The following is a 22,322-nucleotide window of genomic DNA, read 5'->3' on the forward strand; positions in this document are numbered from 1 at the left end:
GGCCTCAAAGGGAGTCTGGATCTAAAATTTTCTAGTACTGTTACATTGTTGTGTCTTTTACCCTTCTGTTTTGTTAATCAGTTGAAATACTTTATAAAACAGAGGGTTCAGAGGGAAAAAGCAGAAAATGAGAAAAGATAGCTTTTTAAAAATGTGAAACAACTATCTTTAATTGTAAGTGTTGCTAGACTTTGTATTTATTGGTTCTGGATAGTATACTAGCCCATTGGTGTAGTTTTTAATAACCTTTTACAGAACATATGTCTCAGATTTATCTATATGCAGAGCATTGCAGACAGAACTTGTGAGTTGTAACATAAAGAATCTCCAGATGTACACGTTATTTCTTATTAACATAGACAATGATTTTCTTGGGAAGTAGATGACATTTTAGAAAGGCAACATCTGTGTTATCACTTAAATTTTAATAATGCCAATAATTTTCTTTCAACAGAGGAGTTCAAGGGCTCAACAATAGTTGAATTAATGAAAAAAGAAGGCACCACCCTAGGGCTTACAGTATCGGGTGGAATCGACAAGGATGGGAAACCAAGAGTATCTAACCTTCGTCAAGGAGGAATCGCTGCTAGGTAACCACATTTCAAGCCACAAAATGCATTATAAGATGTGATTGCTTCAGAAATACGTACCACATCAGAAAGGTCACTAACAAATATGTGACTAGATACATCTATAATGGCAGCCCATCAGACCAGAGAAGCTTAGAGAGAAATGGCAACAGCTGGTCCCCCTCTTCCCTCAAGGCTACTTTGACAAATACTAGAAATACCAATGAGGCATTTGAAAGTCATCGTAAGACTAATTAAGTTTCTTCTAAATTATATACGTTTTATTTCTCTATTTTTCTGTCCTTGAACAAAGCGTGAGAGAAAAAGCATAAATACTGAGGGGAAAAAATAAAATGGAAAAACTAATCATAGTACTACCATAATTTAATTTTTTTAAAAAACCTATTCATCAGCTGGCTTCAAGATTAAAAAGAGTCTGAAGTCATAGCTACCTTGCTTACTACTACAGTGGAAACAAAAAAGCTGTTGCTCGTAAGTGAAACAAGTCAAAAGGTAAAGGTAAAGCTAAATCATTCCAAGTAACTGAGCAGAACATAGGCTTTTGGGCTGTGGCCTATCTCCTGTAGCTGTGATCTTAGCTGAGAAGGCAACTATTGTCCAAAAAACATAGTTTTGGACACTTCCCAAAGAGACAGAGAAAGATGGGGACATGAAGACGACAATTTCCCGGATCCTATGCCCAAACCAGTCAAATCATCCAACTCCTTTATTGTACAGCTGGTTTTGTACTTCAGAAATTAATAATGCAACAACATTCCTCTTTTAATATTTAACAAGCTAGACTAGATTAAGGTCTTAAAGTGCCACTTTCTGTTTGAAAGATCAACTTGTTTTAATCTAGAGGAATGGAATAAATATTTCTTACCATCACTAAATAGTAATTTAAAGGATTTAGTTTGCTCCAGCAGATCTGTCTTTAACAAAAGGAATATGTACATTTTCCTAGGAGTGACCAGCTGGATGTAGGGGACTACATCAAATCTGTGAATGGAATCAACCTGACCAAATTTCGCCATGATGAAATCATCAGCCTGCTCAAGAACGTTGGCGAGAGGGTTGTTTTAGAAGTGGAGTATGAGCTGCCTCCAGTCTGTAAGTAATAGCAGAGCAAACTGAAACCTATGCAGAATAGCAGACGTTGTCAGCAGTGAGATGGGCATGGTTGGTTATCTTCATTTTTGGTAGCGGTGGTTTTCTTATAATTTCTTCCTCTGACTTATCGCAGAGCGTGGAAGTGGTACGAAAGAACTAGCAGTACAAGGGGACGCTCTCAGAGATGCTCAGGTGTTTTAGGAGCATAAATCCCACCAATGACAGAGCAGAGTTGTCAACCTCCACTATTTTTTTTGTTTGTTTGTTTACAATTTTGAATACTGGGAATTAGATTAGGTAGATTCCAGGGCAAGAGAATCCTTCTTGTTACAGTAAGATCTTCTGAGATGAGACCAATGAATATCTGTGAGTTCTGCCTCTGCCTTTGCCTTCCTTCTCTCCCGTTGCAGCACCCTCCCGCTTTCCCAGGTAAACAACATACTCTGGGACTTTTCCAGTCTTTTCTGGCATCACTTTTGGGCAACATCTCATTTCTAGAGCAGCAGACCCAGTGGGGTAGGCCATGGGGATATATAAACCTGCAAGAATTGTGTGACTGAAACAGTTGAGCAGGATTGTCTTCAAAATACAAGTTTATGCTGATGCTGAAGTCACGGAGTGCTACAGAATGTTTTCCTTGCCCCTCCTTTGCTCTTTCTTTTTGTGCTTATGTCTGTGTGTCTGTAGGAGGAAATCAGTGGGAATTGAGGCTATCAGGTATGAAGGGAAAGCTAGAGAAACGGTGAGTTGGAAACATTGGGACCTAAAGTGAAGGAGCGAATGGCAGGTGGCTGTCTGGCACCAAGGGGGTTGCACCTTTGAAAGAGTCTGTACTCCTTCATGCTGCTCACTGGAGGGGAGAAGATGTGGTTTGCTGGTGTTTGGCCAGAAAAATCTGCAGAGCCAACTAGGAAGCTCTTGTCTCCTTAAATAAAGACTTTCCTCACAATAGAAGCCAAAAAAATCCATCACTTTTTTTGGTGCTCAGAAGCAGATGAACTCCCCACTGCTTTCTAGCAGCTGGAGAGTTAGTCTAATTACATATTTGGTTGTTTTTATGACCTCCTGACAACCACCTTAATACGTTTTGAATGTTCTCTGTTGATTAGTATTCGCTTGTGGTAAGGGAATTTCCTGTTGAAAAACACAGTATTTGAGTTAATTAAGTCAGCTGAGTTCAGAATTATTTTGTTGGAGATGTAATTGTTTTATGAGCATTATTTGTTCTGCACTTGATCAAGTGGGCTTCCTTCCATTTCACCCACTTTCGGCACATGTGCCACTCTTGTCCACTAAAACAGGATTTTGACATGCTAAATTACAGTAGCAGTAGTAACTTTTTCTTTAAGTCCTTGGAATTTCTGACCTCTTTATACAAGCATAGCTAATAAAGTTGGAGATAATTAGCAGTCTAGCTGTTCCCATTAACTTCTAGTGAACAAGCTAGACACAGTGCCTTCATTATACACAGAAGTTTTCCAGTAGGACACATGGTAAAGTCCTGGCACCTCTTTCCCTGCCCCATACATAATGAAATTCTTCTGTTGTTCTCATGGTTGCCCTCTCAGAGGAAGGACTGCCATGGTTTCAGAGTGGGGAAATGTCAGTACTTTAATAATGATGGATTAAATCTGGCTGAGCACTAGTAATCCCACTCTCCCTAGTGCTTCCTTCCCTGTCTAGCGGTGTTCACAGCAGGAGCATCCAGCTGCTATTTTCAGCACGAGCCACCTCAACATTTTAAACTGGAACGTGAGCCATGCCAGCCTCGCATCTGCCTTTTGTTGTTGCTAAAGGTTAAGGACTGCTTTCCCCTCCCAGGCTGAGGCTGGGGTGGAAGGACAGCCACCTGAACGGTGGTTGCCCAAGTGAAGGGACGCTGCGTGCCATTCCTTGCTCCTGAACTACAGTTTTTTCTGTCCCCAGTGGAGGTTACAGGCCATACCAAGCAGATTAGGAAGCGTGGGTTCAGCTTGAGCTACACGCCGGGCTGCTGTCTGTTGGTAGGAATGAAGGCAAGAGTTGTCTTCTCCTCCCCATAATTTGGTCCTTTTCAGTCAATAAAATGTTTCTAGCTGGAAGGGAAACAACAGCATGGACTTCAGTAACATGGTCCTGATCTTCAAGCTGTAGCAGGAATTTCTGCAATACAGAGCAATGCTTTGGAGGGCCATCTTTCCCCTGTTTCCCTAAGGAAACAAGATTTCTGTGATTTCACTGGGTGGTTCTTCTGGTTCCCTGCAGTCACTTTTTTAATAGGGATTGAAAGACTCCAACAAAAAACACATTACGGTACGTTTCATGGAATAGACACTTGAGCGAGTCCCCAGCGAGGGGAGGCAGCCCGCAGAGAGGCAGGCACGCAGCACGCAGCGGGTACCGCTTCTCCCCGGGGCCGTCGGTGGCCGGCAGCACGTGCCTCCCCAGCGTCCATTGCCCCCGCCGGGTATCCAAACGGGGGTCGGGGAAACTCTGGTTATTGCAGGCAGGAGCATTAAAGGACGTAAGTTTTCATTAGTTCTGCTGCTCACAGAACATGTGTTTTATAGAGGGTTTTTCCTTAATCTTTACGCGTGTTGTGCTGTTTGCAGTATCTTACTGGAAGCTGGGAAGCGTGCGTGCGTGTGATTTTGCCCAGCGCCCTTTTCCCTTGGAAAAGGCAGTTCTTACACCCTGCCAAAATTTTTCCTGTAAAAGCTAATACTAAACTGGCCACTGGTCTCTTAACAGTGGTGGTTTCAAGTTCTGTAAAGTGGATTATCACACCCAAATGTGTTGGTCTGTGCATTAGGATTCTCGCCTCCTAACCCAGCTGTGCACCACTCCTCTCGTGCTTACAGAGAAAATACTGACTCGACTAGAAGTCACAGATTTTTTTTTTACTCAACAAGGATGAGGGAGCATGTTACATTTTGAAAAAGGAAACAAACAACAAATCCTTATGATACAAAATACTTTTTTCATCTTAATCTAGTAATCTGAGATTAGAGCTAGACCTAAAAATCTTGACTGTCTTGACTTGAAGCAATACAACTAAATGTTTTCATGGCTGAACAACCAACTCCATAGGTAGCTTTAAGAACTTGATTTGTCATTTTTGTGTCTCACTCTATATTTCCATCTTCTCTAACTCTCTTCTGTAACTATAAGAAAAGCAAAATTATACCACAATGTAAACAGTAAGGCTCAAATTCCTCATCTGTTACACGTATCTATGGCTCTTTTTCCAAACCGTTGGCAATCTGCAAAATATCTGGCTCAAAATCCTCTCAAAAAGAGGATGAGTTGTATTTAATTACAGGCCTTTAATCTGACTGTTCTGTAGTAGAGTCTTTCCAATTGTATGATCAGAAACACAATAGCAAGCTTAAATTGGAAAAGGCGCAAATCTGTGTGTATAATTAGAAAAATAATAATAATTAAGTTTTGGAATCTTTCTTTTATCTTTTTTTCTTTTAGCTGTACAAGGATCAGGTCTCATCTTTAGAACAGTGGAAGTTACTTTACATAAAGAGGGGAACACTTTCGGATTTGTAATAAGAGGTGAGTTACTAAATTTGAACTGTCTGTATTTTTCAAATCAGCAAAAAAAGCATTAAGTTTTTATGGCACTAAGAAATAATTTCAAAATTTATGGCTTACACTTTGTAAAAATCTCTGTGATTTATGTATTACCTTTTCCATTCATTCATGTACTGCTTTTATGAACCGCTCTAATTTTTGTTTGTGGAAGAACAGTAATTAATGAACTATGCCAAGAACATGACAAAGTTCAGTTCACATTAAACCAGATTCTGCTACCACTGAAATCAGCAGGAAGATTTTAGTTCTTAAAAAAGATTCACATGTAGTATTTGGATAAATCAGGTATGGAATCTGATTAATTGTGCTGATAGTCTGAAGTGTACAACAAAAGTATTATCACTGACTGAGAGAACAGAAGAAAAGATGCAGCTGTTAAATAATATACCCCAATGGTGAATTATTAGTTTCTTCAGTGAAAACATTTTTTTTTTATTTAATATATAAATTCCTTAGTGGCCACTCATTATTCTGAGTATACATGAAATACGGATTTTTTTTTTCTCTGTGCAGCAAACATTGCAGAACAGTAGATTTTCACACTGAGATCACATTTGCAGAGTAGAGGTTCTAAGAAAAGAATATACATTTATTAAGAATCACTCTGTAGAAATATTTTATAAAGAATCATCTATACCATACAGTAGGTCGATTTTATTTAAGATAAAATTCAGTGGAGGTTCATATTAATGGCTTGGCCTTTTTTTGATCTTTTTAGCCCATCTGTAAGTGTGCATGGTGCAAGATTTAGGCTCTTCTTTTGGAAATGAGCTTTCATAGAAAGCATAGAATTAAGGTGTGCTTTCTCTCACTTCCCTTTCTAGGTGGAGCACACGATGACAGAAATAAATCTCGTCCTGTTGTAATAACATGTGTTAGACCTGGAGGGCCTGCTGACAGGTACAATTCATCTTTCTCTGGAGTACATGTGAAAGAGAAATGGAAATAGGTGAATTATTTGAGACAGAAATTAGGATTTGGAGTGAAGTAGATATATTCAAACCCATTCCTTTGAAATTCATGGTTTATGTATTTAATTGTAATAATAATAACAACAGTAATAGGCAACCACAGAGGCTTGGCACATCGTGGTGTGTGTGAACTTTAATTTAGTATATTGCATGTTTCAAGACTTACCCATTAAACACTTTAAAAAATCATCCTAAAATAATTAGAACAAATGCCTGTGATAGGTCAGAGCACATTTTTGTGTAGCCTTGGGAGAACTGGTGTAGCTCTTAATCATGCTTTTTATACTGTAACACCATAATCTTTTTCTCTTGCTCTTCAGAACAATACTGTCATGTGTTTGGGTGGTGGTGTATTATTCTTTTAAGACATTTGTACACAGCTGCATAGTGAGTTCACACGTAACTTCACCTGGACAGCTTCTGAGTACAGATTTATGTTTTGGCCCAGTGAACATATTTGTATGTAATACCATCTTGTATATATATAAAGAAAGAATATTCATTTTATTTGTATGTATGAATTACATTTTTCAAAAATGGCATTTATGTCCTTAAACCATTAAAGAACCTTAAAGGGCAATTTCCTTCAAGCAGACTGATTTTCTGTAGCCTATGTCGACATTTTTTGACCTTGGAAACATTAATTGAGAAGCAAATGTTTCAAGAGAGCGTTTGTCTTTTGTCCCTCCCTTTCTTCCTACCCTCATCCCCCTTGCTTCTTTGTTTTTCTCTCCAATTCTTGAGCTGACAATGTTAGTACTTCATTTGCTATTATGATTATGAATACGTTATGAGATACGCCTGGGAGACAGTGTACATTTATAGCCAAATTATTTTTAGGTAGGAAGAAAAGAAAAATGGAATTATCCAAATAAGGGATATTTTTGAAGAAAATCAGTAAATGGACATTCATATTTTGCAATCTGTTTCTGCACCCATGTGTTTGCACCTCGTATTTATCTTTAAGAAAATATCAGGGGAGGAGGTGTTCATGTATGTATGAAAGAGGAGTTGTGTGGACAAGGCAGAAAGAAAGCGTATGTTGAAGGAGAAGCTATACTTAGTTGCAATTTAACATGACTTGATTATTTCGCTATGTGTTAAGCCGTTTTCCAGTCGCTGACTTTCCAATTAAAGCAATTTCCTTTCCACTGCGCCCTCTGAACGTTCTCACCATCAAAGTAAATGTTAAGTGTTAAGGCAAGAGGGATGGATGTCAGAGCGGGTGTGAGAGAATGGCTTTGCATAAAAATGGTATTATCTCCAAATCAATTTATCTTATATTAATAAAGACCATTCCTTTAATCTCCCTTCAGAGAGGGCACAATCAAACCCGGAGACAGGCTGCTGAGTGTTGATGGGATCCGACTGCTCGGAACGACACATGCTGAAGCCATGAGTATTCTCAAACAATGCGGACAGGAGGCGACTCTGCTGGTGGAATATGATGTCTCAGTGATGGGTAGGTTGAGAAGTGGGGCTTTAGTTCTGGGAACCGTCTGTGATGTTTTGCTGCCTGTTCTTGATGAGCTATTTTAGAAGTGAACGTGACCTGTTACGCTCCTAGTGGCACTGCTATTCCCTTCTGCACCGTGTCATTAATCTTGGGTTCATAAGGAGGTGAGCAGTATTTTACTGTAATTTAGCATTCTGACATTTCATGGTTTGTAGAGTGAAACCATAGTGTGGATTCTAGCAAAGTAACTTTTCCAGTGACTAGTTTATAATAAAGGTTAATGAAGAGTAAGCATTTCTATGTCACATGAAAGAGGGGTTTACTTGGTCTTGCAGGAATTCTTTTGCCTTTTGCCAGTGTTGCTAGGTGGCCAACACATTATTAAAAAGTCACAAAACTGCCACAGAGAAAAGAATGGGGAAGAGAAGGTTTGTTAAGAAATGCAAAGGTGGCAAATCATGGCTTGAAAAATGAGCTTAGGCTTTATACAAACTTTGACTGAACTCAGTGAAGATACGGGAGGTTTTCTGAAAAGTCAAGGAGAGCAGATGACTTCACAACAGATTTGGGATTGAGTTAATTTCCATTTGTTTTGGAAGGTGTCATATCCCCTCCATTTTTGCAAGATACAGAAAATTCATGGCAGCAAGAAATAGAAATATTCACCAATCGGACTAAAATATTTCTTCTCTGTTTGGGGATCTTTCTCTTCATTTCCTCCTCAGTTCCACAGTCAGATTTCTAGCATAGCAGTAAAGCAGCCTCATAGGACTTTGTGAAATAGCACCGTCAAACTTCAAAGCCTTAGAAAAGATTAATACTTAGAAGAATAATGTCAGATATTTGTTTATTCTGGAACAGGCCTCTCTGTTTTTCTCAAAGTCACAGTTGGGTTTATTATTATTATTATTATTATTATTGTTATTGTTATAAAATATATTATATATATATATATCTTTGTTTACTTAACTATCAAGAATGGAGTGACAGGTTTGCATGGTGCCTGGCAGCCCTGCTGGACAGTCGTGCAAGATTCACATCCAGAAAGGTGGAGTCAGCTCGGCACCTGAGCAGGAACCTTCCGTGTAGAAAATGGAAAGGCAGGTGACCTTGTAACCTGAAGAGGACTAGAATTTAGGTGTTTTCATTTATTTCCTGTTCTCTTTGGAAGATGATGGATGACCAAACCCTATTTATCATCACAGTTAAAACCAGATTCTTTAAGAGTGAGATCTCATAGAAAAAGAATCTTTCTCTAAGAAAGTGAGATCTCATAGAAAAAAGAATCCCTGGCTTTAGACAGACAAAGTTCCCAGCAAGGCTTTTATTTCAGAGAAAACTCCCATCCCCATTCTCCTGTACATTGCAGGGAGGAAATCAGCCTCAATTTCACTGAGAATCTTTTAGAAATCTTTGCAGGTTTGTGTGAGGACAAGACCACATGATAAGAAGTTCTGTTGTGCTCTAAATTGCAAGTTGTTCAAGGCAGGAACCTTCTTTTCAGTGTTATCTGGATAGAGCACAGTGCAGGAGGATATAGATCTTAGCTGGAAATTGCAGGCTTGTAACTGTACGGGCAGTACCTACCAGTCAGTCTCTTCATGTCATTCTTTCTCTGAATAAACTCAGCTATCTCCCTTTTGTTCTTATAACAAATCTGGGTTTATTGTTCCTGCCTTTGTGGCAATGAATGCGTTATCCTATGGAAACTTAAGGAGGTAGAAGAACCTGAAGCTTGTGTAGTCAGAAAGAAGGAAGGAAAAGGGAATATCGAACACTGGGAAATGTATAGGATGGTGGTCCTAGAAATGAGGCAAGAAGAAATGAGGAGGGATCCAGTAAGGCTCTCTTTTAATGGCTTATGAGTTTGTTAGATTTTATCTAGCCCCCAGTAGGTTTTGATTTTTTCCAGTTTGCACACCCTGCATAGTTTTCCAGCAGTGGTATGAAAAGTGGTGCTTTGCTTTTTGCAGTTATGTTATGATTATGGCACAAAGGCTGAAAACCACCCATCCTAACCCATTGATTCTTGGCCCAGGAAAACAGTGCTGATTTGAATCTTCACTTACTTCTGCTCAAGAGCAGTGAAGTCAAAGTTGGGAGTAACATGAAAGGAAGGGTATGAGCCATGAACAGAAATTTAAGAGTTACAGAAATGTTGCTCTGTTCCCTGATTCTTTTGTTACCCACAAGACAAGCTATTTGTAATGCCACCTCAGGGTTGATGTGAATATGAAAATAGGCTAAAACAAGAGGAAGAGCATTGGGAAGGTGGCTTAGCAGTAACTGATGCTTGAAACTAGTTCAGTAGGTTAGCCTGCTGAGAGGGGACAACAATCCAAAAGTTGTATAAAAGTCTGGTGCATTCTATAGGGTCCTCCTGGTATAAACTTTCGGGAGAATATCTTACTCATAGAGATGTAATTGTACCATTACTTGCTTTAATATCTTCTCTTCTGTTAACAGATGGTTATATCCTGTAAAGTAGCATTCCATGTGGCCACAACTGGAAGGAGCCATAAATTGTATTCTGATAGCATGAAATTGGAACTTGATTTGAAAAGGTTACACTAGGTGAAGAAAATAATCCTGAACTATTTTTCAGCTACAGTCCTGTAGTGTGTAACTGACTTTTTATACTCCTGTAAGCATAAGCTGTTTCAAAGGTGCTATATTTCTCAAAGTTTAGTTCCTTTGCCTGAAGTCTTCAAGAGGTCACCTGGGAAGCTTGAACATTTTATTGTTTCTGGAACCTAGACAAACTGGAGTAAAAAAAGCATCAAGGGGTTCTGTGCAGGGTAATTAAGTGTGTATATAATGCAGGAGATGTGACTATTCCCATTGAATGCTGGGGTTACACTTGTGCTTGCTTAAATACATCCTGAAGTATCCTGCTCAGCTGGGTCCTAGGAAATAAATTTGTCAATTCAGCTTCTTGCAAGAGATGTTGTTAGCTTCTTGGGGTTTTGGTTTTTGTTTGCCTCCCCCCCGCCCCTTGCCCCCCTGCTGAAAATGTTTCCAGGTTGGTGTGTGGAGTGTACTGCTGTATAGTTTCAAAGAGACTTTAAAATAGTAGGAGTTTGGAAATACCAAGATAATACCTGAAGAAAATAGGAAAACATAATTTCTGAGAAAATATTTTATAACCTGATAAAAGTTACATTTGAATTTGTGGAGGTAGCAGTCTTCCAAATGTCTGTTTTCCAAAACACCTCCTCCGATCATGAAGCCATGTGGTCGATAGTACTCCTTGTTGGTTTTAAAGGAAACTACCTGCATTTTTTAATTTTGCGAGGCTTTAATAATGCTGCGCTTCAGAGTTTGCAGAGGAGATGGGTATGGTGACTTGCCCTACACACAACTGTGTGGAAGTAACATAAACTTTGTGGGCTTTATCACTTTTCTTTGTAATCCTTACACCTGAAGTGTCCAACCTTTATGGTCATGTGGATCACCTTTTTTTCATCCAGTGGTGGGAGAGGTCTGAATATTGCAGCTCTCTGTGCCATAAGACTACACGTGTGCCCCTCATGTTTTGGAGGGGAAGGAGTAGAGGCAGAGTGGTGGCTAGCAGTGATTTGCTGCCACTGCCAAAATGATTTTGGAGCCTGAATCTTTTCCTTTGGCAACTACACAGCAAATATTAATTCCAAGCTATCAACTTAGGTTGGGAAGACCAAAGTTCTCATTATTTGGCAGTGCTCTGGGTGGAGTGTCCTAACAAGCTACTCACAGCTTGAAGGCTATAGGTCAGGCATCCTCAGAGTGAGGATGGGAATTAGAATGCAATGCTAATAACAAGCTGCAGACAGACATTCACACTGCCCCTGTCAAAACAAGAAATAAAAGTTTATCACTACATTTATTTGGAAGTAGAGCAGATGTAGTTTCCCTTCAGGTTTTCCAAAATCTGTCATGATGCTACTGGGCTCTCTGTTGTCTCTGTGATAGGGGTTGCATCTGCTTGGGTCATCTTCCATATTTACTCTGAAAGGGAGCATTTGGAAAAGTTCAAAGGTAAAGACTACCTTGAGTTTAAATTCTGGCCCATAACATTTTAATGTAACTCTAGTTCGTAAATTGCTGCTCCTGAGCTTTTGAGCAGTCTGCTTTTTAAATCTTGGATGTTCTTGCTGGGGTGATCTTTGAATCAAGGATACTGTAGTTAAACAAAACTATTAGCTATTGCCAGGACTTTGGCACAAAATTAAGCTTTTGTTATCTGTTTACACCTGAGAGACACAACCTCCTTCTCTCTCATCTCTTCACCGGGTGTTTCTTAGTTCAAACCACTCTGTGGTCTTCAGAAATGAAGGAACATATTGCACATTCAAATTCCATATGTTTCTCTGGCTTCTTTAACAGTTCTGGCACTTATTTGAGCCAGAATAAATTTGCTGGAATGTGGTACCCTGTAATTGTTCTCTGCAAAACAGATATGGTCAGCTTGGTTTTTAGTCCCAAGCTACCAGCGTCACCCTGACATAGAACCAGTCACTGTCAGCTAGAGCAACACCCTCAATTTTCTGAACTCAACACTTACCACTGATAGAACTTCCTAGAAAGGGAATTATTCATGCAATCAAATTCATTGCTAGTAAGTCTGACAGCAGTTTAACCAACACTGTCTGAGCCTTTTGCCTTTTTTAAGTTCATCCATTAAAAAAACAATTAAAAAAAACCTCAGAAAAACAAAAGGCCATAACAATTCTGTGAGAGTACATTTGAAGAAATCCGCCTCACCCTTCAGTATTTCTGCCTGACAAGAGCACTAGGGAGAGAAAGCTTGCATAGTTTAAACATCAGGTGGGGTAATGTGTGATCCAGTGTAGACTTTCAGTAATTTGTGCAAGACAAGAAATACTGGAGAAAAAAAAAACTTAAGGGCTGCCCCTTAAGTTTCATAAAGCAGTATCACTCAAGCGTATCCTGAGCTGTGGAGACCTTTAAGAGCTATAGAGTTTTACAAGACCAAGGAACAGGAGCTCCAGAGACTCCAAGGACAGACTCAAGATCCTCATAAACCTTATAAATGTTGCAAGACCTTGAAAGTTGAAGGAAAGTCAGGAAGCCTGTATGATTCCACACTGCCTTTTTCTTTCTGTTTCTTTATAAACTTAAAATTAACATTTACTTTGTCTCTTACAAGTCTTTGACAGAACAGATAGGTAGCGTACTCTAGCATTTGACTGCTACTGCAGGTCTCCTGGCTGTCACAGAGCAACAGACCTGGATCCCTTGAAATTCTAAATATGAATTAGTTACTTAAACTTTCAAAGAATGCTTCCTTTCTTATGTTGCTTCAGAGACAGATTGAATGAAAATTCATGTGCAAAGCAAAGGTCACGATAGCTGTATTAGTTGAAGTATTACTCTAAATACTGCTACACAAACACATACACAGATTATGCTAGAAGACAATGTTTGAAGTCAAAAAGTCAAGCATGCCAGTTGGGAAATGTCAGGATTGAGATTGTCTGCTCAGTCTCTGTCCAGCTAGGTGTGCAGGCAATACAGTCACAAGACCCAGAGGAGAGATAATAACCTTTTTATGTAGCTATTAATTTTGAATTTTTTTTTCTGTCTTCGGTATGTGACCACAGGCTTATCGAAGTCACTGCCCAGATCCTTGTCTGAATGCAAAGTTATTAATTTCCTGGTGGTTTTTTCCTGAGGCCCTAATCCTGCCACAGTTTGAGTGCTTCAGGCAATATGCAGATCTCAAGGAGAAAACCTCAGTGTCCCAAGGTCATTCCAAATGTATTGGCTCTTTCTTAAGGCAGAAGATGACACAGACATGTCTCTCTAAGAGTTTCAGAAATACCCACTGGCAGATGTGTCACTAGGTAAAACATGGGATTTTTTGTCTCTCATGGAGGCCAGTGCACAATTCACGTTCACACAGCGCAAACTAAGCAGATATTTGAATCTACATGGTATGGCACGTTAGTCTCTCATCTCATCTTACTGTACAAGTTCCTTGTTTATCAAACACACTGTTTGTGCTTTCTGCTGTCAGTGCTGGGTGCTTGCATCAGGGACATTCGTATGAACTGACAGTCGGGTGTGGATGTTTGCAATGGGTAAGTTCTCCCCCTGTGGTGCTAGCTTGTTAGGATTTCATCTAGCGAAAGATGCGTGTTTTATATGACTTATCCTTGGCACCAAAAGATGCTTTTTCCTTCAGAGAAGTCTGAGGCTTGTGATTATTTTCTGCTATCAGGTTTTCTGGCTTTCAGGACTGCTTTTTTACAATAAGTGGAGGTTATTCCTTTTAACCCTTCATCTCCCATGCTGCTACTAAATATGACATTCTGGCTTCACTGAATCTCATCATGAGCCTATAAGAGGATTGATATCAATCAGGCAGGCATCAGTTCCTGCTTGCTTACCTGCTTTAATCTACGCTATTTACCTGGTTTAAAAGGAAGATAAATACCTTTTTAACACCTCTTGAGATAAATGCATAGCATGGAAACCTAAGGTGAACAGGCATTACAGTTTAAAAAGAAAAATCCAGCATTTGGGCTGGCAAATTCAAAACCCAGTTCTTGATTCATCAATACTTTGTGTGATATTGCTGCTGACTGCTGATAGTGAAACAAGAAAATGCTTGCAGTTAGTGACCAATACAGTTTAAATGTCCTTTTTAGCCTTTACAGAAATTGTGACAGAAAGAGAATCTGGTACTTCAAAGCAGTACGCGGGTGTCTCCTCCATGTTACGTGACCTTCTACTCTTTCTTGCAGTTCCCTCTTTAGGCCTTGTACACCTTCCAGCCAACTCATTCACTGCTAGCTCCCTCAAAACTTAGAGTGCTTTGTCTTATGGACAGGACGCTCATTTCATCATGAGGACTGTTGAGTAGTGAAAGAGGTGTGTAATGGGGCCTTGTAAGAAAATAGTATTTCTCTATCTCATGAGTGATATCACTGTGTTGCAGAAGCAACTGTCAATTTGTCGTTTCCCAATATATGTGTGAGCTTACATCCTTAACAGTGTTGACATGTTTTTATGTACCAATGCCTAGGTTTCTTCGTGGGAAAAATCTTTTTATCTGACATTATGTCTGTACCCAAATAGCTCCTCAAAAGAGTGAGAACCATTAAGCCCACCAGCCTGCTCCCTGTTAGCCGGGTTATCAGACCAGCTGTCCAGCACAGCATGTACGTGCTTCATGGGGACCAGAAAAGACTTGAGAGACACATGGGACCAGTGGGTTTCAAAGATGTTTGCTGACAGCAGAGAACTGCAAAGGTTCAGGATCCCTTGTTCCTTCCTGTCTGTTCCATGCAAGCGTGATGCTTTTTTCTCTGTTCTTTGTTCTTACCGTGGTCCTAGCTGCATTACTGTCTTTTTTTCCCAGCAGCTGCTTGATTTTCCCTTTCCTTACTGACCTAGTTTGAGCCTTCTTTTCTAGAAGGTCCTAAAACCCCAACATGCTAATCCTTCTCCTTACAGCGCAGTTTTTTCTGCTGTCTTTTGCCGAGTAAGGCTTAAGTAATTTTCCAACACGTTTCTCTCATTGCTGATTTCCTTCCGTAAAGGCCTTTTGCAGTTTTCGTGCCTGCCCTTTAGCCCTTTCTCCTGTCCCTGTCTCTTAGCAAACCATTCCCAAGTTTCTTGTACTGCAGCTTCTTTTCAGATCAATCACCCTCTCACCTCAGTTCCTCCCCTTCTTGCCCAAAAAGTCCTACTCTCCCCTCCTCCTGGCTTTTCTCTTGATTCTCTGTGCCAGATCTGTCAGGTAATGGAGACACACAGAGAACATGAATTTTCAATAGAAATATATAAATATAATATAAAGCCTACAGAGTTTTTTTTGGGGGGGGGGGGGGAACAGTATGGTTTTCCCTAATGATGTTCTCAGACACAGCTTACCTGTTTCAGCTGAAATAACTAAGGGAAGAAAAAAAAAATACAGCCTGAGAGAGGCAACCATCATAAGAAAAAATCACAGCAAATGATTGAACTGTGGCCAAGTTGTAAGCAATTAAGGTGTCTTAATGAGAAAAGTCTATCACTCCCAAGTATATAGAATTTTTTACTTTCTTTTCTCTGCCTGGTTGTGATTTGTTGTCACAGTTTGATAGCCATGTTGCTAGTAGATGATTACAGAAGGGAGGAGTTGTTATGTTTTACAAGGATTTCATAAATCTTACAGATATTTCTCTCTTTACAGACTTCTTGATCATCCCTAAAGAGAAATAAATGGAGTTTAGCTGAACCATATAAGTTACAAATTACTCTAACAGGTCCAATTAACATTTCTCTCTAGTGCTTTTGAAACCATGGCCTCATTAAAAGCAGCTTAATAAACATTGCTTTGTATGGGAGGAAAAACTGTAAAGGTGAAATGAGATGTCCCTGTAACAGAAAACTAAAAGTAGAATTTAATTGTCATAAATAACTAGGAAAGGGGAGGGAGGGGTGTATCATCTTCCAAGTTCCACTTCGTGTATGAAAATATTCTGTTTTACTTACTGGGTACTGAAAGTAATGGACAAATTTGTCTTCAAAGACTTGTCAGGAAGGTGAAACACGTACTTGTATGCAGTTAGTCTAAATAGTGTACAATTTAAAAAAATCAGTCTGAACTATCTAATGTATTTCATGATGGGCATTCATTAAAGTAGAGCCTGTCTAATCTGTCTTCCTATCTCCTCACAAAGCATGTGGTCTGAATTTTTTAGATGCCAATTCAAGGGTTTGGATCCTCAAATGGAAGCAGCCTCTGCCTATTAAAATAGGCTATTGTGCTTCTTTTAGTAAGTATGTAAAAACAAATGATGAAAGGAGGAGATTGCTGTAATAACCTCTCATGTCCACCATCCAGGCTCCAAACAAGCAGAGGGAAGGAGCAAATAACCCTCATATATATTTAGTAAAAGATGGGGAAAAAAGGATTGATCAAATTTTTCCACTTTGCATGAGGGCTATCCAGATGTGCTGTGAAATGCAGCATGAAAGAGAATTGCCATCTCTACTGCGTGCTTGTACCTCCGGTCAGCTGGAAGTTAGTCAAGAGGTCTTTCAGTAAGTTGGCTTATCTGTTACTTAGTGTGCTGGTCAACAGCAGACTAACAAGGATAATGAAGTATCCTGATTTGTGCTGCTCCCAAAAAAAAATCGAGCAGGTAGCTGAAGAACTTAAATTCAGAGTGCAGGTGTGAAAGTTTTACAAAGAGGATGATAATTAAGCTTCTTGGGAGGTTAAAGGATCTTCCGCATGTGCCATGCAATTCAATGCAAGAGAAACTCTGTAATCAGAAAGAAACCAATTAAAAAAATTCATCCTTGGACTTGGTTTAGTGGCATTGCAGTCATCTGAGAGAATAAGGAATAAGGGACAGATTTTATTTTCTTTATATTAGAGAGAACTTGGGCTGTAACCCCAGAAGCTGTTCCTAAAAGGGCCCATCTCTAAGGAAATAACAGCAGCAAAGGCTCCATTCCTGCCTCCATTCCAGGGAGAGGAAAACACTAAATGTCTCCCAAGACTTTCCCTGAGGGAGGTGTTTAAAAAATCCAGAACCAAACTACTCCATCCTCTTGACTTTTTTTTCATCGGTATCACACACCCAGACTGTGCCCGACGGGTTAAGCCAAGGGGAGAAAGCCTGAGAAACCCTCAGATCAGTTCCTGGAACACCTGTACTGGCCAGAAACTAACAGGTTAAATTGGGGTGCAGTAGGGCAGATTTTGATCCCTTTACACTGAAGTTCATGGTTCATTCATCATTTTACAGAACATTTGTGCTGAAAAAGGATGGATTTTAAAGTATGAATATTTGTAGGTATTCTGCCTAAATATGAGCTGTCTCAATTAATGGTGTTCTAGTGCAAAACCAGTGTGAATGAGATCTGAAGCAGGTCCTGTGAGATTGCACCATGTAGTATTCAGCACGTGGCAGATGTGTACTGCTCAGAGAAGGCAGTACCGAGGCCTGTGAGCTGGAAGTGTAGGTAGGGGAAAAAAAAAAAAATCAACATCTAAGCTGAATGAGTTTATCTTGAAATCAACATAGTTACTCAAAGTTAATTGCACCAGTGCCACATCTTACAACATGATCTTGTAGCACAGAATTACACTTCTGATGGTGTTGCATAGCTGTACAATGAGTGGAATGTTATGTTCTCTGTGTTCAAACCACATTGCCCTACAGTAATTTTAAATACCCATAATAACCTGTCTTTGCATCTTTTTCCTAAATGCGTGGTTACCATGCTTTGTTCATTTAAAGAGATCATTTCATAGCCTACGAACTCAATATTTACCAGACTGGTTTGGGAAAACAGTACTGATAAAAATTGCTCTGTGTGTTAGCCTCTGTTCAGCCAAAAAATCATTGGATTTTTCTTTTTTTAATCAATTCATTGGTGACTCGCGTTATTGGTGTTTGACCTTCTGTGAGTCTCATGATTTTCATTGGTAAGGAAATTGGCCAGTATAGTTGGACAGCTATTATTGATTGGTTGTGTCGCTATTTCAATGTAGGTGCTGAAGGACCCTAACAAAATGATGTTTCTGTAATAATTGAACGTGCATTCGAAATAAACTAAAGGCAAGCACCTTACTACAGGTTTTCTTCTTGGAGGAGAAGAGGGTGGTAGTGATTTTACGAAGAGTACTTATCTAGACCATTCACCGGTTTCATCTTTAATTGCAATTCTGACACGAGCAGAAAAGTCATGGCTCACTGCAGCCAAAAAAAGAGTGCCGAGCCCTCCTGAAGAGATGAGTAATGAAGGATATGATGGTTTCCCAAGGTTACAGGTAAAGCTGTGGCAAGCTGACGTTTTTTCCTTCCTCTTCTGTGCCTCCAGACATTTCTTCCCTGGCTGATAAAATTCCATTTTTACATGCAGAACCCACACCGGTATAAATGCACTCTTTCTTGGAAGTGAGTCAAGTCATGCAGTGACCCAGACCCTCAGGTTACCTGCATGAAATTGGAAGCAGAGTAGGGCTTTGCCAATAGATGAAATTGGCTGTAGGGCATCAGAGGCAGTGAGGCTCTGGGGAGAAGAGAGACAATGGAGGAGCAGAGATGGGGATGCTAATGAGAAAGAAAGGGCTTTCCAGGGTAAGGTTTCCTATTGTATTACACACAAGCATCTATAACCCATATTGCCTCTGAATTACAGGGTTACTTTCACTTTTTTCTGGCAGATAATCCAAAGGTTACATACATGAAAAGATGCTAATATGTACCCCTTGAGGCAGAGCTTTGGGACTTGTTTTATGTTACTTAGGAAGTCCCTCAACACTTTCTTTAAAAACTCCTAGTTGGGCTGTTCTTTATCCTTTATTGTATATACAAAAGATATTGTTGATTCAGGTCATCATGCCTGAGTTCTTAATTGAAATCTAAAGGCTTCAAGAAGCTTAAATTAAAAATTTTAAAAAGACAAGGAAAAAAAACCACCTGGACTGGAGACACACTGAGCCTGTGGTTTGCCCTCTGTCATTAATATGATTTTGGCACAACATCGCCCATAGCTGCGAAGAAAATCTAAAACAAATTCTCCCTGCAATTCTTCCTGCCATTTTTGGCTCAGGCAAACTTATAACTAGCTGTTATTTACATTTAACTTTCTAATTTTAAAATAAATGCTTTATCTAGGTATTAAATACCCTGGAATTGCATTTTTAGCTAAATGTATAGTTTTCTCTTGATTGTTGAGTATGATCTGCTAGGTGATTCTCTCCACAGAATTTAGTAGTTTTTGCGTGCACGTGAAGCTGCATGTAATCCCTAGCCACGGCACTGCCGCAGTGTGCTCTCACCTGAAGTGTTCAGGATGAGAACAAGAACTATCTGTCCTTAGGTCAGCTCTCAGGTGCCTTTCATGAAGTTAGCCAAGGCCTGGTCCAAGCCCGTTTGACTCAGTAGGAAGACTCTCATTGATTTCAGCTGGGATTTAAAATAGGACCCAAAGGAGAAAAATCTAGCTCTTGTCCTACATTTTAAGAGCTTTTAAGAGCTTTCCATAGGGAAATAAACAGCAGAGCTGTGCTTCTTTGCCCCCCTCCTCAGTTCTCACCAAATGGACACCCAGTTTATACCAACAAAAATGTCTTCTGCCAACATAAAAATCTTCTAGTTTAAGCACCGTTTGCACCACTAACTCAATGTTTTATTTCGTTGCCAGCATAAGAGCATCTCCTTTAGGCATTCTACAGCGAACTCAAGTCTGAAGTGTAGAAAAGACCTGTATTACAAGGATCTAACTCTGATGCAGATTATTTAAAAATAGTGCTGTTTGCACTGTTTAATTGCACCCAGTTACCACTCAGTCCTCTCCTGTCTAGTAATGAAAAGAGAACATGCCAGGCCCATTTTCTTTTCACCCCTTTGCTAAAATATTTCTCTTCTGGTACTTCAGCATTTGCATGGGAAACAGGGTGTACGTGCATGAAATTACCAGGTTTGTGGTAAGTTTTATAGGTCATCCCAGTCTGGATCTAGACCACAGTGAATGTCTCCATCCTCAAGCATGCTAGAGAAACTCGTAGATGAACAGCCACCATACATTTAATTTTATTTAGTGTTTGGCTTTCACATAACAGATCAGATTTCAAATGTTAGCATTTGACGTTATAAAACATGGCAAGGTGTTGGTGCTCCTGGTCTGTCTCAGTGCATTCTGCCATTCTTCAGTTGGGTACAGAATGTGGGAGAATCAGCTGCTATGTTTAAACTAGTAAACAGCTGCAAAGGAAGAGCAAAGAAGGAAGGATGTGTCCTTTCTGTGCTTCTTTGTGATCCCCCTTGTAGGAGGAATGGCTTTTTTGAGAGTTTTATAAACTGCCTCACAGTTAAACCCATGATTTTATGAACAGTGAAAACTTCAACAGTTTACACTAAGGTTTTCCTTATGGCCCTCTTCCACCTTCCCCCAGGTAACTGCCTAAGTCTGCTTTTTGCCTTTTTTTCTTTTTTAAAGCATGTTTCGGCAAAATTGTTCTCCCGTTTCCAGGAATGAGTTTAGAGAAAGTTGTTTTGCTTATGATGATGAAGTTGGAGAACTTTTCATTGTGAAAATTTGTCTTTTTGAAGCACTGGAACATGGACGTGCAATTCAGGAGGTACTGGTTGAGGGAGAGAAAGCCCTTTTTGGAAAAGTCTCTTCTGCTTATCCCAGTGAAAATCCACCCAGACTTAGCCACATTTGGAAGTCTTTGAAAGGATACAGCTCAGTGTGCTCAGGAGAAGCAGCATTTTGTGATGACTTTTCCAAAAGATTTTGTGTATATTGGGGAAAGATTTTTCTTGTCTATGCAAAGTTCATTTCAGTTCAACTCTCCGGGGGTGGAAAATGCAAGAATTAGATGTCCATGCAGCCTCACTCAGATGACTTGGAGTATATGTGTTATGGTATAGATTTTAATCAGAATGATTGCATACGTTTTTCCTTCATCAGTCACCTGCTGCGTAGTACTAAGTGATCTGAAAAGCAGTCAAGTAAGAGAAATGTTCTAAAGAGTAGATCATTTCATCTTGTTGTAGATGCCTAAATTAGGGCAGGTGAAACACATTTCTTAAATGCCAGTTTTCTCTGATGGTTGTAGAGGGAGTTTAGGCCGCCAGCTGAGGTGTAGGGTCTGTTCTACAGATGCCTGCATTTTGGTGCAGTGAATCCCAGCGTAGGTGTCTCAAATAGTCCTCTCCGGAGTAACGGATGCTTTTGACCTTCATTTCTTTGATGCTCATTTGTTTATCTATACAGTGGGGAAAATGCCATGCTTTTGCTCTAAAGGGTGGTTATAAGATAAAATCATTAATAAATATGTGTTGTAATGAATGTTCAGAGGCTGCACCATACAATAGCTCTCCCTCCACCACATATGCTCGGAGAAGGTTGAGAACACTGTTTAGTAATTAAGGCATGAACGTGGAAAAAAAAAGGTAAAAGTGTTGCTACTCATTAAATACTCACTGTCTACTTTCCGCATGAGGCTCTTGAAGAAGGAGGAATATGTGATTATTTAATTAAAGAAGGGAGGTAAAAATAAGTTCATCCAGGCAATTTTCATTCTGGGGTTCATTAAGTTTGAAGTGCTTTGTGCCCACATGGTGACCGTAATATTTTCCTTTTAATGTCATTCTGTTTGTAAACAGACACTTCTGAGGTTTTTTTATGTGCATGTATTTGTATAATGATTTATATTGATGTTCTGCTGATTTTAATCAGCTCCTCATTTGGGTTTTTACAATTTGCATAAGCCCAGTCTTTCTGTTATGGTCAGCTCAGCAGTGTTGAATGGAATAGCCTTTTGAGTACTGTGACCTCTAATTTTTCAAGGTCTATATAGCTTAGGTAAATTTGGATGGATTTTCACTGGTCCAGAAACGAAAAGAAAAAAAAAAAGACAAAGAAACACACCTGGAAAAGGTTTTTCAGAGTTTCTCCTTTACACAAATTCAGAATTACTGAAATACAAATCTGTGTACCTTATAAGCACTGGAACAACTACAAAAAGAAAAAAGTCCTCAGACAGGGGCATGAGAGGACCTGGAGTCCCTCCGAGCCTGGCAGCAGGAGCTGCTCTGGCAGGAGGGAAAAATGGCTTGTCCTGCGCCGAAGGAGGAGCCGCATAGGAACTTTGCCAAGGGCGGCCCTGGC

At 39.7% G+C, this 22,322-nt stretch overlaps 1 protein-coding gene across 10 annotated transcripts in view; it reads left to right on the forward strand.

The window, feature by feature from the left end:
• The window catches only part of GRIP1 (glutamate receptor interacting protein 1), a 327,461-nt gene that overhangs the window by 242,866 nt on the left and 62,273 nt on the right, over nt 1-22,322 (forward strand). For all 10 annotated transcript variants that reach the window (XM_069773563.1, XM_069773570.1, XM_069773571.1 and 7 more), the window contains 5 exons: nt 455-590; nt 1,537-1,682; nt 5,142-5,225; nt 6,089-6,164; nt 7,552-7,697. In XM_069773563.1, the coding sequence (XP_069629664.1) occupies nt 455-590; nt 1,537-1,682; nt 5,142-5,225; nt 6,089-6,164; nt 7,552-7,697 (588 nt within the window). The remainder of the gene's footprint in view (nt 1-454; nt 591-1,536; nt 1,683-5,141; nt 5,226-6,088; nt 6,165-7,551; nt 7,698-22,322) is intronic.

The sequence above is a fragment of the Haliaeetus albicilla genome, chromosome 28 (assembly GCF_947461875.1).
Source record: "Haliaeetus albicilla chromosome 28, bHalAlb1.1, whole genome shotgun sequence".
NCBI lineage: Eukaryota > Metazoa > Chordata > Aves > Accipitriformes > Accipitridae > Haliaeetus > Haliaeetus albicilla.